The sequence below is a fragment of the Ambystoma mexicanum genome, chromosome 9 (genome assembly GCF_040938575.1).
Source record: "Ambystoma mexicanum isolate Mex_15411 chromosome 9, UKY_AmexF1_1, whole genome shotgun sequence".
Lineage (NCBI taxonomy): Eukaryota > Metazoa > Chordata > Amphibia > Caudata > Ambystomatidae > Ambystoma > Ambystoma mexicanum.
This window is the reverse complement of record NC_090931.1, coordinates 483,676,409-483,691,812: the sequence shown is the minus strand read 5'-3', so window position 1 is coordinate 483,691,812 and position 15,404 is coordinate 483,676,409. Positions and strand designations below refer to the sequence as shown.

At 49.1% G+C, this 15,404-nt stretch overlaps 1 protein-coding gene across 1 annotated transcript in view; it reads right to left on the bottom strand.

Annotated features, from left to right (window-relative positions):
- The window catches only part of MED31 (mediator complex subunit 31), a 207,108-nt gene that overhangs the window by 59,478 nt on the left and 132,226 nt on the right, over positions 1–15,404 (bottom strand). Inside the window, exon 3 of the mRNA XM_069615031.1 lies at positions 1,582–1,678. Coding sequence (XP_069471132.1) covers positions 1,582–1,678 — 97 coding nt within the window. The remainder of the gene's footprint in view (positions 1–1,581; positions 1,679–15,404) is intronic.

Here is a 15,404-nt window from a genome sequence, read left to right as displayed (position 1 = left end):
GACATTGAGTGTGTGCCCTGCAGAGCGAGTTGGGCCAGAGGGGAGGATGGACAGGGAAAGGGAGTCGCAGAGGTCACGGAAGAGTACAGAGGAGGAGTCTAAATGTATATTGAGGTCACCGAGGAGGAGGAGTCGAGTGGTATAAGCCAGGAGGGAGGAGGAGAGGTCTTCCCATTCAGAGAGAAATGAGGTGATTTGACAAGGAGGCCGGTAGATGGTAGCCACAGTAAGAGAATGGGTAGGCGTGAGAGAAAGCCTAGAGACAAGACATTTGAAAGAGGAGTAGATCTGAGTGGTAATGATAGAGGCAGGAATCCACTCAGGAGGATCTGGGTGCTGAGAGGATCTTGTAGCCATCAGGGAGGAGAGTGTCAAAGCTTGTAACAGAGCTGGCCGTGAACCATGTCTCAGTAAGACCAAGGACATCAAAGTCTAGTTCTTCAAGGAAGTGGCAGATGTCAGAGCAGTGTTTGACAGCAAAGCGAGAGTGGAGAGTGGCAATCTGAAGAAGGTTACCGCCTTAAAGACCTTCCGGGGAGGGGTACACATCAGAGGTATGTCCTGCGGAGGAGAAAGAGCCCTAGGAGGGTCAGAAGAGGAGGAGGAGAGAGACGGCAAGGTAGCCAAGGTGGGAGAGGAGGGGATAGCAGGAGATGAGTGGAAATTGATGAGGCGAGGGAAGCGCCTATCAAAGAGGAGGAGATTGGCCTGAGGGCTTTGGACCATGACAGTGCCATTTAGGTAGACATTAATGATGACTTTAGAGGAGTCGAAGGAAGCCATGAGAACTTCCCAGCGAGTGCCAACATTAATGGGAGAGAAGGAGATAGGGCAGAGCACAGAGATCATATGAGGAGTCCATAGATCTGGCAAAGGAACGACAAAGAGGATGTCGGTGAAGATCTTTCTGGAGGAAGCATTGGAGTAGGTGTCGGCGATAGGAAGACCAGGGTTAGAGGTCAAGATATCCTTTTTGAACTTCTTACCAGACTTAGTAAGAAGGGAAGGATAGTCAATGGAGAAGCAGTTGGAAAAGATAGGAGAAACAGAAAACGTCATGGGGGTGGAGGCGAGGAGAGGATGGAGATACTGGGGGGGGCCAAGGCAGGTAGGTGTGGGACAAAAGAGTGGTGAGGTCACTGGGCTGGCATGTTACAGAGAAGCATCAGTATACAAGCAAAATACAGAGAATTTCGCAATGGGCAGTAAGATTTGACTTTTTAGTCTTTCAAAAAAACAAGGCAGATCCAGGTATTAAAAAGCTCAAAAAATGGCAGCACGATGAAAAGTCCTTTCCAACAATTTTATGCAAATTTCGTTCTCTCTTTTTTTCAATTTCGATTCATACTGTATCATTGCAGACTATCAGTTCGAAACCCTACCACCAGCAGTATTCACTTCCTCCAGAACAGCTGGCAACATAAGCGACAACACACATCGCTATTACTCAGTCAGATCACCTTTTGTACTACCTTCTAGACTGCAGTTTCTATGGGCTCTCAATATGTCAATTTAAAAAGCCCTTTAAAAGACATGTGAATGTTTGATTACTCATTTGCAGCTATGCCTTGTAACACTTACTTCAGATATTTGGCATATTCTGGTTCCTTCCAGTACAGCAAGTATTTGAGATAGTTAACAAACGATTTGTCTTTGAAATAGCCTCTCTGGGCCAAAACTGTAAAGAGAAAACACAAAAATGACATTGAACGTAAGGAAGATAAGTCAAAATTAATGATGACTGCCAGCAGTTCCGGAACAGAATGACTCAATTACATCGAGTGATCTGCATTACTCAAACTGCAGCTCTTTCTCATTAAATTACTTTCTAAATTGAAGCTGCCAGCATCATTAGATAGGCATACTGCGTACACATGCTACAGCAAACCTCCCGTTTTCTTTTAGACATTTTTCCTCCCCTTATTCTGATCCCTAAAAACTGGCTCTTTGCTCCAGACTGTCCTGTACATAACAGCAAGGCAGAATGATAATTAATAGGATGTTGGTAGATCCAGAGGCTCGTAAGTAGCGTGCCAAGGAAAAGTAGGACTTTGAGTACCTCTATGTCACTCTTCTTTGTCTCATTACTTAACTGAAGAAATACCAAAACTCTCTGCATATTAATCTGTACAATCAATATAAGGGAGAAGAAGACAATGCAAAAAGTACGGCAAAACAGAAGGGAGTAGTTTCTTACCTGTAACTCCATTTCTCCAGCGTTGGTATCTTTCATGGATTCACATGCTGTGAATATTTCCCGTCGTCAGGCTGGGAAACCTCAGTAACTTTAACTTAGCGTTTTGCTATGGAAGACTGCGACACTAGTGTCATATCGACGTTCTTTTTGGGTGCTTAAAACCACGCCAATAGGACATCTGCTATAAATAGCCCTGCCTCCGCGGCTTCCCTTGAGATTTTAACCTCCAAAGTAGAGGGAACCCGAACCCTAGGTTTGCCTGCAGGGGCGGCCGGTGGGCGCATGTGAATCCATGAAAGATACCAACGCTGGAGAAATGGAGTTACAGGTAGTAAACTACTCCCTTCTCCAGCATTGGATCGTTCATGGAGTCACCTGCTGTGAATAGATTACATAGCAGTACAACCAATGTGTGGTGGTGTATCACAGGCAAACCAACAAATAGCATCTTATCACATACATGAGACAACAAACCCAGCAAGTGACAGAGTAAAATAGAAGAAAAAAAAATATGAAGCTGCAGGGCCTACCTTACTGAAACAGCCGCCCGTCCCACCTGCACATCTTCCACATGTTGCTGCCCCAGACAGTAATGCCTGGTGAAGGTATGCAGCACTGCTCAGGAAGCAGCCTGGCAACTGTCCACCAGCGGGAATCCCAGACCATAGCGCCGATGACGACGCTGTGGACCGCATAGAATGAGCCTTCCGAGCACTCCTCAAAGGCTTGCCATTTTTCGTGTGACAAAACAAAATTGTAGATGAATCCCAATGAAAAAGTCCCTGTTTGGAAATAGACTGCACCTTGTTGGAGGGCCCAAATGCCACAAACAGCTGCTTTGACACTTCCTGATGTCCTGCGTACGGTTCAGATAAATTTGAGTGCCCTCTTAACATTCAGAGAACGAAGGGCCTTTTCTGCCGGCGTGGATGCATTGGCCAAGAACAAGGGTAAGGCAATAGAGGCAAGTTTGTGAAAATCTGACGGCACTTTCGGGATAAAGTGTTGGTTAGTAGCCAGGAGAACCTTGTCTTTCATGAACCTCAGGTAAGGCGGGTCAATGACCAGTGCCTGCAATTCGGACACCTGTCTGGCCGAGGTAATTGCCACCAGAAACGCCACCTTCCACGAGAGGAACTTCGAAGAAGCCGTCGACATGGGTTCAAATGGAGGTTTCATCAAAGTTGAAAGAAATACATGGAGGCTCCACTCCGGTGCAAACCATTTTTCCGGGGGAAATGTCCAAAATAGCCCTTTCAGAAAATGTTTCACGAAACGATCGCTAAACAGAGGAGCAGCATGGCGCCTTCTCGTGAACTTAGAAATCGCCGCCAAATGCACCTTGATTGAGGATAACGCCAGGCCCCCTTAACAAGAACGGGAGAACCTGAGCCACGGAGACGTCCAACGGTTTTATCTAAGGGTGACCCTCACACCAGGCACACGATCTCGCCCATTTATGACCATACAAGACATTGGTAGAAGGGGCCCTTGCCACCTCAAAGATCCAGAGATTCCTAGATGACCGAACTCTGAGTGGTCAGGAGCCATGCCGCCAGGCTGAGAGATGCCGGATCGTGATGCCACACCCTGCCGACGTCCTGAGACAGGAGATCCGGATCCGCTCCTAAACAAAACGGCTCTTCCACCGCTAGATGCAGGAGATCTGAAAACCATGTCTGCCTGGGCCAGAACAGGGCTACCAAAATCACCCTACGCCGATACTTCGGCACCCACTGGATGGTCCTCCGAATCAGTGGAAACGCATACGCAAAGAGGCCCGTCCACGGGAATGAGAATGCGTCCCCCATTGACTCTGGATGAGCCCCTCTGCTGGCAAACTCCGGACACTGTGTTTTCCATCATAGCGAACAAGTCTATCGGGGGAGATCCCCATCGCCGGAAGATTCTTGCCACCTGCTGCACCTTAAGCCTCCACTCGTTCAGCTGACTGGCGTCCTTGCTCAGTGCGTCCGCTTGAACATTCAGAACCCCCGGCAGATGGAAAGCGACAATACTGATCCCTTGAGCTAGAGACCAATGCCAAACGTCCTGCGCCTCCTTTGACAGGACTTGGGAATTTGTGACGCCCTGCTTCCTTAAACAGAACATTGTGGTGGTATTGTCGTCAACACCCTCACCACCGCTCCGCAAACGCACAGAAGAAACATACTCAGGGCACAGTGCACCGCCCCAAAACTCGAGCACACTGATATGCAATGAAGTCCCCTCCCGAGACCAAAGCCCTCGTACCTGTGACTTGTCGAGGTGAGCCCCCCACCCTTTCTGGGAAGCATCTGCCACGATCGTGAATTGGAACTCCGGCTCCAGCTAGGGCATGTCCCTTACAAGATTGGGCGTGCAAGTTCACCACCGAAGGGCGTCCACTAAGCCCTCGTCGACCACCAGCTTGTCTGACCACAATCCTCGACTCTGTGACTACCTGTCTGCGAGGAACTCCTGCATCGGCCACATGAACAGGCGGCAATTGTGAATGAGAGGGAATACACAACGCCATGGCCCCCAACCGCGTCATGTAACCTCGGACCGAGACCACTGTACCCCTTCTCCACTCGCCAGCTTTGGACCGCAACTTGTCCACTTGCTCGCTGGAAGGTTTTACCACATTGTCCTGGGTAAGAAACTGAGCCCCCAGAAACGCCAATTCCCTGGACGGCGTCAAATATGATTTGTCGAAGTTGACGGCGAATCCCAGCCGTTGCAAAAGGCCCATGGTCGCCATGAGAGACTCCTTGCCCGTTCCTGCGACAAACCCCTTACCAACCAATCATCCAGGTTGGGGTACACATGTTGGCCCTCCCTCAGGAGGAAGGGAGCTACCGGGCGTTCGAAAGAGGAGTAGGTCCAAGTGGGAATGATAGAGGCAGGAATCCACTCAGGAAAGATCAGGGCTACCCCCCATGGGACTGGGAGGATCTGGGTGCTGAGAGGATCTTGTAGCCATCAGGGAGGAGAGTGTTAAAGCTCGTGACAGAGCTGGCCGTGAACCATGTCTCAGTAAGACCAATGACATCAAAGTCTAGTTCTTCAAGGAGGTGGCAGATGTCAGAGCAGTGTTTGACAGCAGAGCGAGAGTTGCAATATGAAGAAGGTTGCCAGCCTTAAAGACCTTCCGGGGAGGGGTACAGATCAGAGGTATGTCCTGCGGAGGAGAAAGAGCCCTAGGAGGGGCAGAGGAGGAGGAGGAGGAGGAGGAGGAGAGAGACGGCAAGGTAACCAAGGGGGGAGAGGAGGGGACGGGACCACTGGAGAGGAGTGGAAATTGATGAGGCGAGGGAAGCGCCTATCAAAGAGGAGGAGATTGGCCCGAGACACTTCGTAAACATCCTGGGGGATGACATCAGACCTAAACGGGAGGACCCGGAACTGATGGCGATCCTCTCTGACCACGAAACGCAGGAACTTGGTGGTTTTCTCTCATCGGGATGTGAAAATAGGCATCCTACAGATCTAATGACTCCAGGAACTCACCTGGTTTGCACCGAGCGGATGACATCTTGAAGGGTGAGCATCTCAAAGTTCAGGCGTTGCAGATTCTTGTTCAACGCCTGAAGATCTAGAATAGCCCTCCATTCGCCATTGGGTTTCTTCACGACGAAGTACCGGGAGTACACCCCGTGGCCTCGCTCCGCGGCCGGAACTGGTTCTATCGCCCCTTTCTCTAGCATGAGCACCACCTACTGCCGCAAGATTGGAAGATGCGGCTGCACCACATACAATGGTGGAATAGGGACCGGAGGACGTCAAAACTCTGAGTGGCCGAGACACACTGTGTCCAGCACCCAGCGATCGGATGTTATCCGTTGCCACTCATCGACATGGTTCGCCACCCTGCCCCTCAGCAGATTGTCCATATGGCAGTCATTGTTGAGCTTTTGACTGCCTTCCTTTAGCAGCCGAGGCCTGTGAACCTTTCTTTTCCTGAGCTTGAAGGTCCCTGCTCTTCTGAGCTGACTGGACTGATCGCCGATAGATTGAGACGAGTAGCTGGAGTGCCCGTAACTTCAATCTCTGGAGGAGGCAAACAAGGCATTACCCAAAGCTCCATGAAAAGCTCGAAGGAGCGAAAACAACAACCACCTTGCAGGGAAACCAAAGACTTTGCTGTCTCGGTATTCTCGGACATACCTTTCAGGGCCTCATCCATCTTTTCGCCGAACAAGTGTTCACCGTTACAGGGCATATCGATGACCTTATACTGGACTTCTGGGCGAAAGACTGTACACTTCAACCAGGCTTGCTGTTGGAGCACCAACCCATTAATAAATTTGCTTAAACCCCCGACTCTGCCAGGTCCACTGCAATATTGATGCTGTGGTTGGAGGACGACTCCACCTCTCGAACCAACAGCATTGCATCTTTACGGTGTTGGTCCGGAAGATTATCAAGAATCGGGGCTAGCCTATGCCACATTTCACAATCATATCTGGCCATAAGTGCCAAGAAATGTGCAGCCTTCACAGTCGTAGCCCCCACCATCAGGACCGTCTTCCCAAACGCATCCTGTTTCCTGGCCTGACTGTCTGGGGGTGTAACACATTTGTGTTGGCTTCTGCCGCTGAAACCACCGGCTCAGGCCCGGGCTGTGACACGAGGCATGTAGGGGTAGACTCAGGAGCCCTAAATTTCTTTTCCAGGCGACCCTTCACCGCAGGCTCAGAAAACTGGTTGTGCATCGTGCGCAGGCCCTCCTGCCACATGTAGTTGAGAATCGGAACCGAAAAGACCGCCTTCTGTCACTTTCCCATATGGTCGAAGAGAAAGCAATCCTTACGTTCCTCTTCAGGCGCCAACCCAAAATCCTGACACGCCTTTGCCATCATGGCATGGAATGCCCCAATATCATCTGGCGGAGATGGTTGTGCCGGACTACTGGGCTGCTCCACCTAAGTGTCCATGTCCCAGGCGTCGTCCCTCTTCGGCGACGAAGACACTGTCGACAGGGTGTCACGCGCAGCACTCTCTGGTTCCGAATCAGGTAACTCCCCCTCCTCAGGATGACTCAGCGGACAGCCCAACCCCACCAGCAATGGCAATCGTGCAGGCGGCGACTTCCTATGGGCCTCACCAGGCAAACCGCTGACCACCGGCAGTGCCAGAGTCGGTGGCAGCCTTGCGTCCAGTTTCCCCAACAAAGACTGGAGCGTAATTAATACTTGTAAGGACAGCAGAGATTGCTGATTAGCCAATGGGTAAATGGGCGTCCCAGCCCCCACCCCACTCAATGTCCTTGCACTCTGCAGACCCAGAGCAGACAGATCAAAAAGCGACTCTTTTTCCACCTTCATCGCTGAGGAAACCGAATATGCAGCGGGATCTCGTTGCAAAATGTCCACAGGAAGCATGGGCCCAAAGCCGGCGGACTGCCACGGCCCACTCGTCGGCAACAAGCCTTCCGACTTCATCTGTGTCGACAACAGCAATGGCCCACTGACCGTCAGAGTCGTGGATGGCGCCGATGACACCACCATCGACTACGTAATATCTGTCGATCTCGAAACTGCTGCTTCCATGGTCTTAGCCTTCACTGGAGACCCAGATTATTTGGAAGATGAACCGGAACAGTGCTTCAAAGACTCCCGGCTGGACGAAGACTTATGATTATCTCTGGATGAGTGCTTCGAGGAAGACTCCTTCAACTTCGCCTGTCCTTTGTCCGACACCTTTGACTTCTCAGGCCTACCACCAGACCCCTTGGACTTGACAGGCCGATCTGACCTGGAAAGCGAGGAACCACTCGCCCCCTTGGAATGATGAGACCTGGATGTAGATGACTTGCTACCTCTCCCACCTCCGAAGTAGGCAACTCCATCCATAGCTTCTTAGCGGGGGGCTCCCCTGACGCCGCTCGGCGGCGCTCAGAGGCCATCTCCGCTCTCCCTGAAGACTGGCTGCCTCGGCCGAACCAACCTCTGAAGCGGGGTAAGTGCCCTCGTTTAGCCATCATAAGAGCCATCGGTTACAGTCTTTCAAAGTCTATTGCGAAAACCCCTGGCATATCTCGCAGGCATCCGCCGAGTGAAGGGGGTAGACAGTCCGAATGGCTGTCTCCTTCGAATACCTTCTTAAGGCCACAGGTAGCACAGGGCCGAAAGATAGATTTTTTTTCTGGGCAACAGATGACATACTGGCCAATACAAAAAAAGCATGTGCAAACACGAAGAAACACAAGGTGATCCCAACAGTTTGGAGCTGGAATCTGAAGGGAAGCTGTAGGGGTGGGGCTATTTATAGCAGACATCCTAAAAGCACCCAAAAAGAACATCGAAAGGACACTAAAGTGTTGAAGTTTTCCATAGGAAAACGCCAAGTTAAAGTTACTGAGGTTTACCAGCCTGACGGCAGGAAATATTCACAGCATTTGAATCCATGAAAGATCCAATGCTGGAGAAAAACATGCTGGAGAAAAACTATTTACTTTTCAAGAAAAAACAAAACAGATGCTGTGAAAGGAGGGGGGGGGGGTAGGGTGGGAAGAAAGACCAGAATACCCCAAGACAGTCAAGCAGCAGCTTAAAGAACACGTAGGAGCTGGGAACTCCAATCTGGCAGACGTGGCTCTCAAAACTGACGTCCACACCCATCCAGACCCAGAGGAGTAAGATTCCCAAGTTCCCTATACAAAACCACCATACCTGATCTCCGTTCAGAAGGAGGCTGGAAGGAAGGGCCAAAGTCATGTGAAACCTCAAGGGCTCAGTGAGTAGGTGGTGGAGGTAGGAGGAGGAGGAGGAAGGGTTCCTTTAGTGCTGGCTGAAGACAGAACAACAGGCTGGGGAAGGAGCTAAAAGCAGGAGACTGGAGCAGAGCCCTAGGCGCCTAGGGAGAGAAGGACGCTGGAGGAGAGAACCAGAAGGCTAGGTTAAGGAGGAGAGAGGAGGCTGCAAAGAGGGCCCAGGGGTCTGGTACAGACAGACCCTGAAGGTGGGAGATTAAGATAACCAGTGGGCTGGATGGAGCAAGAACCAGAATTCGGGGGAAGAAAACGACAAGAAGGTTGGGAGGAGATTGTCAGAAAAGGCCAGGAGGAGGAAGTCCAAGAGGAGCGGAGGGAAGATGGTGCCCAAAGAAGTGAAGGAGGTGCCCAAAGGGGTAACAACAAGAGAGGAATAGTTGGGAACTGGAGAATTCAAATTACTCCAAGAAAGATAGCCAAAGGGTGCGAAGAAGGAGAGAATAATAATAGGGAAAGTGAAGGCCTGAATTGTTCCAAGTTAGGTGCCCAAAGAGGGGCAGGGGAAGCCCAAATGCAATGAAGATGGTGGGGTGGAGAATAGCTATCTAGTGTGATAATATAGTGATGCGAGATGGGCAACGAAAGAATAGCAAATAGTCAAAAGTGAAGCAGGGTGCATAAAGGAAGTATTGAACGAAGTGGCAGAGGGGAGAAGCTTCCGGAAGCTGAAAAAAAGAGTTGTCAGAAAGAAGTGTGGAGGTATCCTCCTCCTGGAAGAAGTATAATGAAGTGAAAAGGTGGAAATGAAAGGACTAGGGGAGGGAGCAGTACAGAGAGGTGTAGCAGAGTATTTTGGTGAAGAGAAGGTACACAAAGACAAAAAGGTCTACCCTTAGAAGGGTAGCTAACTGGGGAAAAAGCTTTATGGGAAAGAAACTTAACTCTGGAGAGGAGATCGGATTGGAGAACGTCACTGGAGGAGCAAAACCCAGACAGTGTAAGGAAGTGGGGAAACTAGCGTGGACCCTTTCCCAGCATTATGGTAGCCTCACATCACCTTCCGTCTCCAATCCATCCTAGAAGGCCTTCCTCTCATGACCCCACTAACATAATCCACTCACAGGCTCCAAGTATGCCGCCAAGAGCCAGGTAGAAAAGACACAGAGTATGTGAGAAACTAAGGGTGGTAATGCTTAAACCTGATAAGAGATCCTGAGAACTTAAAAAGATAGTTTGCAAATATGGTATGGGAGACATCCAGCCCCTCGGCATTGTTAGGGAGAATTCTCATAACTGTGCTAATTCCCTCTACCTTAGAGCCCTCCTGCTCTTTTACTAAACTTTGGGACTTTGAACTTTTTAATTCTGTTTGTTTTCTGTGTTTATTTCTTTTGGTTATGGAGTTTTAGACAACTCCATAGGCATTATCTTTTCATGTGTGTTACACAGCACCCTCAGGAAAGCTTTTTAGGCTGTCCCAAGGTTTAAATACCTTCTCAGGGGTAAACTACTGTTTCCCAGAGTACGTAAAGTTAAATTGACTTTACTAGTCTTTTTAAATTCCTAGACCCAGCACACACTATTACAATAGAGTGCTGGGGGGGGTTACCTAGTATCCCCTATGTCTAGAAACTCATGTAGCAGTCAAATGCTACCCTTTCCTATCGAAATGGCTGGTGGCAGTGGTTTTATAATGAAATACCATTTTTCCCTGACCGCGCACACCGGTAGCTAAAAATCGCCGGAGCCATATTTTTCAAGATGGCGCCTGAGCCCCCTTTGTTTAAACATGTCCCGGTCTACTTTTTTCGCCATTACATTTTGGAAAAGGTCCTTCTAGAGTTTGTCTCTGCGCGCCAAACTAGGTTTGGTCCCTTTGCTTCTATGCCTTTGACGGGCTTCAGGACTGAAGACTGCCTCTGATGCCTGAGTGTCTTGGGTGGAGGTGCCCGAAACTCCCTGTGCTTAGTCTCCTAGGAGACCCAAATGCACTCTGGCGTGATTGGTTGGCAGACTGTTCGGCAAGGACAGCCACCCTGCTGGGTGCGTGGCAGCTAGGCTGGAATGAATGGGAGAAAACTGTTTAAAAGTCAATTCTCTTGGACTGAAAGGCAGAGTCAACCACGAACGAAAGAACCCAAGACGAGCTGGAAGAGGACGGCTGCTGCAACTACTGGACCGTTGGTTTGCCCGGTGGAGCCCTGCTGCAGGTCCGAATCGCCAAGTTCATCTCGACAGAGAAGCCCTTTCAAAGACGACTTCTTCCTTTGAGTTGGTGGGACCAATCAACTCGTAAGCCACCTGGATACCATTCGCAGAGCTGGTTAGGATTTACCAGGGGGAAGGACACCAGCTTGTGTGCTTGAAGAACAGCAATCGGAATCGAAGATTTGCCAATTTGCCGGCTTTGTAACCCGTCCCCGTGCAGGAGTCCCACGACGTCCTCCCTCTTGTCCCCACGACTGAGGCTCAGGAACAGAAGTCTTCAGCTGCATCTTTTTCTTCAATATAAAGGTACTGTGAAAACCCGACCGAGAGAACTTATCTCTGACCGCAAATGTTCGTGGAACTTTGGCAACTTGCAGGCCTAGTCAGTTTGTGACCCGACATACAAACCTTTCTTACGTGAACTACTTCTAAGAACCGTGGCAAAATACTTTCCCGTTATAAATCCCAGAAACGTTTTTTACTTATACAAGACACTAGCCCATTGACTTTGGCCTACCTATTGCATTGAATAAACTACTCTGGTGAACTCAAACTATTTGGACTGTTTTAAAGTAACTATAATATTCGCTGTAATAACTTGTGCCTTTTTGCTCCTACTTCAATGCTATTTTGCTCCGACTTCAAGGGAGCTCAACTGCTTAGTAATCAGTATTGTAGTATAATTTGTGTGTGATATTGGTTGCCTCGTTTAGTGAATGCTTTATAAATGATTGTGTAATATATTAAGAAGTGTTTTACCAGGAAACCTTGAGTACAAGTGTCTCTCTGAATACCTTTGTATACCTTTGTGTAACACCCTTACAAGCTCATATTCCCTCTTGAGATAAGCCTGGCTGCCCAGCTCACTACCAAAAACTGTGTGGTACAGACTTATACCAAGGGTTGGTTTTGCTTACACCTGTAGTCCTAGTTGTGTGTAGTGGTCCCAGAGGGTACTGCATACAAACTTTGCCTAACAGGCATATGGAGCACTGGCATAACCTTTTTTGGAACACTTTACTCTTACGCGAGACACTATCTTTGGACACTTTTCCCAGATTACTACCCCGCACGGGAAAAGGACATTCTGACAACAGTTTCATTCAGACACCATTCGTTAATTTTTGTCAATCCTTTACAGATTTAGTAATAACACCTGTTCTTAACCAGATTCCCTGGTCTAGTCCGTTTTGTCCATCGATGTCCGTGGTGTGATACAAAATCATTGGGAGACGGAACTTAGGGCTTCCCTACCACAAAATGTAATGATGGCAAATGGCCCACCTGTAAAGACTGGAGGGGGGTATCTGTACTTCTGCACTCTATATGGCAGAGTAGAGGCACAGAGCACCCCAGCCAAGGTTCTCTATATGGTAGAGTATGGATGAACAACCAAGGGTTCAGCTCTCAGGAGGTGAGTACAGTGAGTCCCCAAGCCCCCACAAAGAAATGGCCACACACTATGTTATGTGCTAACACAGTTCTTTATTATAAGGTTCAAGATATATACACAATTAATAACACACTTTGTACTCCGCCAATTCTAATATGACAAATATATACAATGTCTATGTGGTACCACACTTAGCTTTAGATTCCTTTAAAATGCATCAACTGCTGACAGTTATAAGATAGCATACAAATCATGCAGCAAGGTGTAACAGCATAGATCATAAGGAAGGAAGGCAGGTAAGGTTAAACAATGGACGAATGCTTCTTTTTCTAATAAGAAACAATTCTGAGTGAGGATCCCCCCCCCTCCTCCGTCTGGGCAACCTGTAATAAAAGCATTAACATGCCCAGTCCATTCATGTTTAATCAGTCTTATTTCCTGGTCAAAAAGCTCAACCACCCCAATGTACCTGAGCTAGAAGAGCTTCTTTGACGGATCCCTCGAGGGTGGAGTCGAGAACATCAAAGAAAAGTGGAACACTGGTGTCGAGAGAGCGGCTTCGATCTTCGCGGTGCTCTTCGACGATCGTTAAGTCCTGGGAAGATGAGGCATGCGGTCCACCTTGAGGCAAAGTGTTCGGTACCGCAAAGAAGACTCAGTGATGAATGTAGGCCCGCAGCGGGCGTCGGGTGTTGCTTCGGCGGTCCTCTGGCCTGTCGGTGCTGCAGCCACAGCACGTACCTCGGGATAGCTTCAGCGATTGGGATTCGACCACAGATCTTCACTTTGTCAGTGTCCTTGGGACGTCTTTGTTGGCTTCGGGTGGCGGGAAACCCTCTGGTGGACTTTCCTCGGTAGCTGGCAACCTTGACTTTCTCCGGCAGGACAAAATGGTCAACGGTGATGGCAAGGGAACCCTCTTTCAAATGTTCTTAGGCAATGCAGCGCGTTTCAGCTCCAGGTGTCGAACAGCACAGTGTTCAGATGTCCCTGCTTCTGGGCGACAATTTGACTGTCTTCCGGCCGTCACGGAAATCTTCTGAACCCCGGTCGATGGCAATGGGCTTCAATGGCCTTGATGTCCCAGCACTTCTCTTCAGGATTCTCGGCAGACCCCTTCTCCAGTTGACAGCCTTTTGGGACTGTCTTCTAGGGTGCCTCGATGAGGAGCAGCAGGTTATGCACGACGGTCCCTCGTAGCTCGGGGAAAGGTCTCCTAGCCAGGTCCGGATCAGTCCTCGACAGACTCTACAGCTATTAGATTTCATTGAAGGAAATGCAGCAGCAATTCTTCTTCCAGCTGGGTTTCAAGGATGAGCTTCAAGTTTCAACTTCAGCTTCTGAACAAATTGGTAATTGAGAGGTCCCTATATATACACATCTGTCCCTCATTCACTCTGGCTGAGCCAGACTCACTTAGCCAATCACACAGAAGGGCATACATTCAGGCAGGCAGTAAATCAGGCACACATGCATTCAGGCCATTCACTTCCACCCAGACACCCGGAACAAGGAATGTAGATTGGGGCAGCACACCACACTGCATTCATGTCCGTTTCAGGCAGGGCTGTCTCATTCATTGTCCCACACACACAGAAACCATACACCCATAACATAGAATGCATATTCGTCACACACTATTCACCCAGGTCCCACCCCAAGGGTGTACCCACAATATACAGTCACCAGGAAGGCTCCAGCCAGTCTGGCCTGGACTTCCCCACAAAGCCATATATGGTTCTTGCACCCAATAGCCAGTCAGGGGAGGAGTCAGAGTCAGGGCGTCCCAGGACTTTGGGAAAACAAGGTAACAGGCAACAGAAACCAAGAGGCCCCAGGGGCCATCTTGTCTTCTATCAGGAATCCACTGATTCCTATGGCAGGGCATGGGTATCCCAAAATGGAGGATACTCACGAGCACCTGTCACTTCAGCATGGAGTTGCCACCAGCCCATACCCTGCTCTGTGGTCAACTCACAGGTGCCCAAAAACATACACTAGGGGTACAGCGTTGTACCCCGACCCATGGGTGCCATAAGGGTATCTCAAGGGTCTCTGTTCACCACAACCAAAAGAGGAAGAGCTGCACTGCCAGGGGTCCCACTGGACTCCTGTGCAGAAGATAACACAGAACACACATAAGGGAGAACAGGACAAGGACATGGAGGCCCTGTCCCTCCAATGCATTTCCAGCATCACACCACCCTCAATAAGTAACGAGAGAAAGAAGTGTCACAGGAGGATAATGTGGTTGTTCTATATACATCCTGTGACGTACAGTTAATGATCTTTATGGAACATCCCAACACCATCTTTGCAAATAGTCAACACAACTACAAGACAGGAAGGATGGTCACTGAATGGCCCCTGTTCTCAGAGAACATCCCCTGCAAGGGAGTGTTTGCTGCCACCTTACCAATCAGCCACACCTCACTGATCCAAGGAGGCAAGTGGAACACTGGCTTGGACAAAATAGATTATAGCGGGCTAGCTATAATACTGCATGCTCACAGCGTGTCTGCATTCTATGCGTAGTACACTAGATATTCAAAAAAAGAACAATAGGTCACAATTCCTTAAGTTTTATAACCTATTTTATAATCATTGGAGACAAATGACATTAAAAGACACAGGGAAACAGACAGTGTGGCCAATGCTTTTTGGATAGTCCACTATCCTTCATCAGGGCCCGCCTGGAATGAATGAAAAATATACATCAAAGACCCCAAACACTCAACAAAAGGGAGAATGGGATAATATAATGATACGATATGGCATTTTAACGTGCCTATACACAAGTGTTTCAAGGCGTGATGCGGCAATGAAGGGGTAACAGAGGGAGGACAGAGACAACGATCTTACTGGGCCAAGTGACATTGAGATTGCGCAGGGGGAGGGGGAGGGGAAAA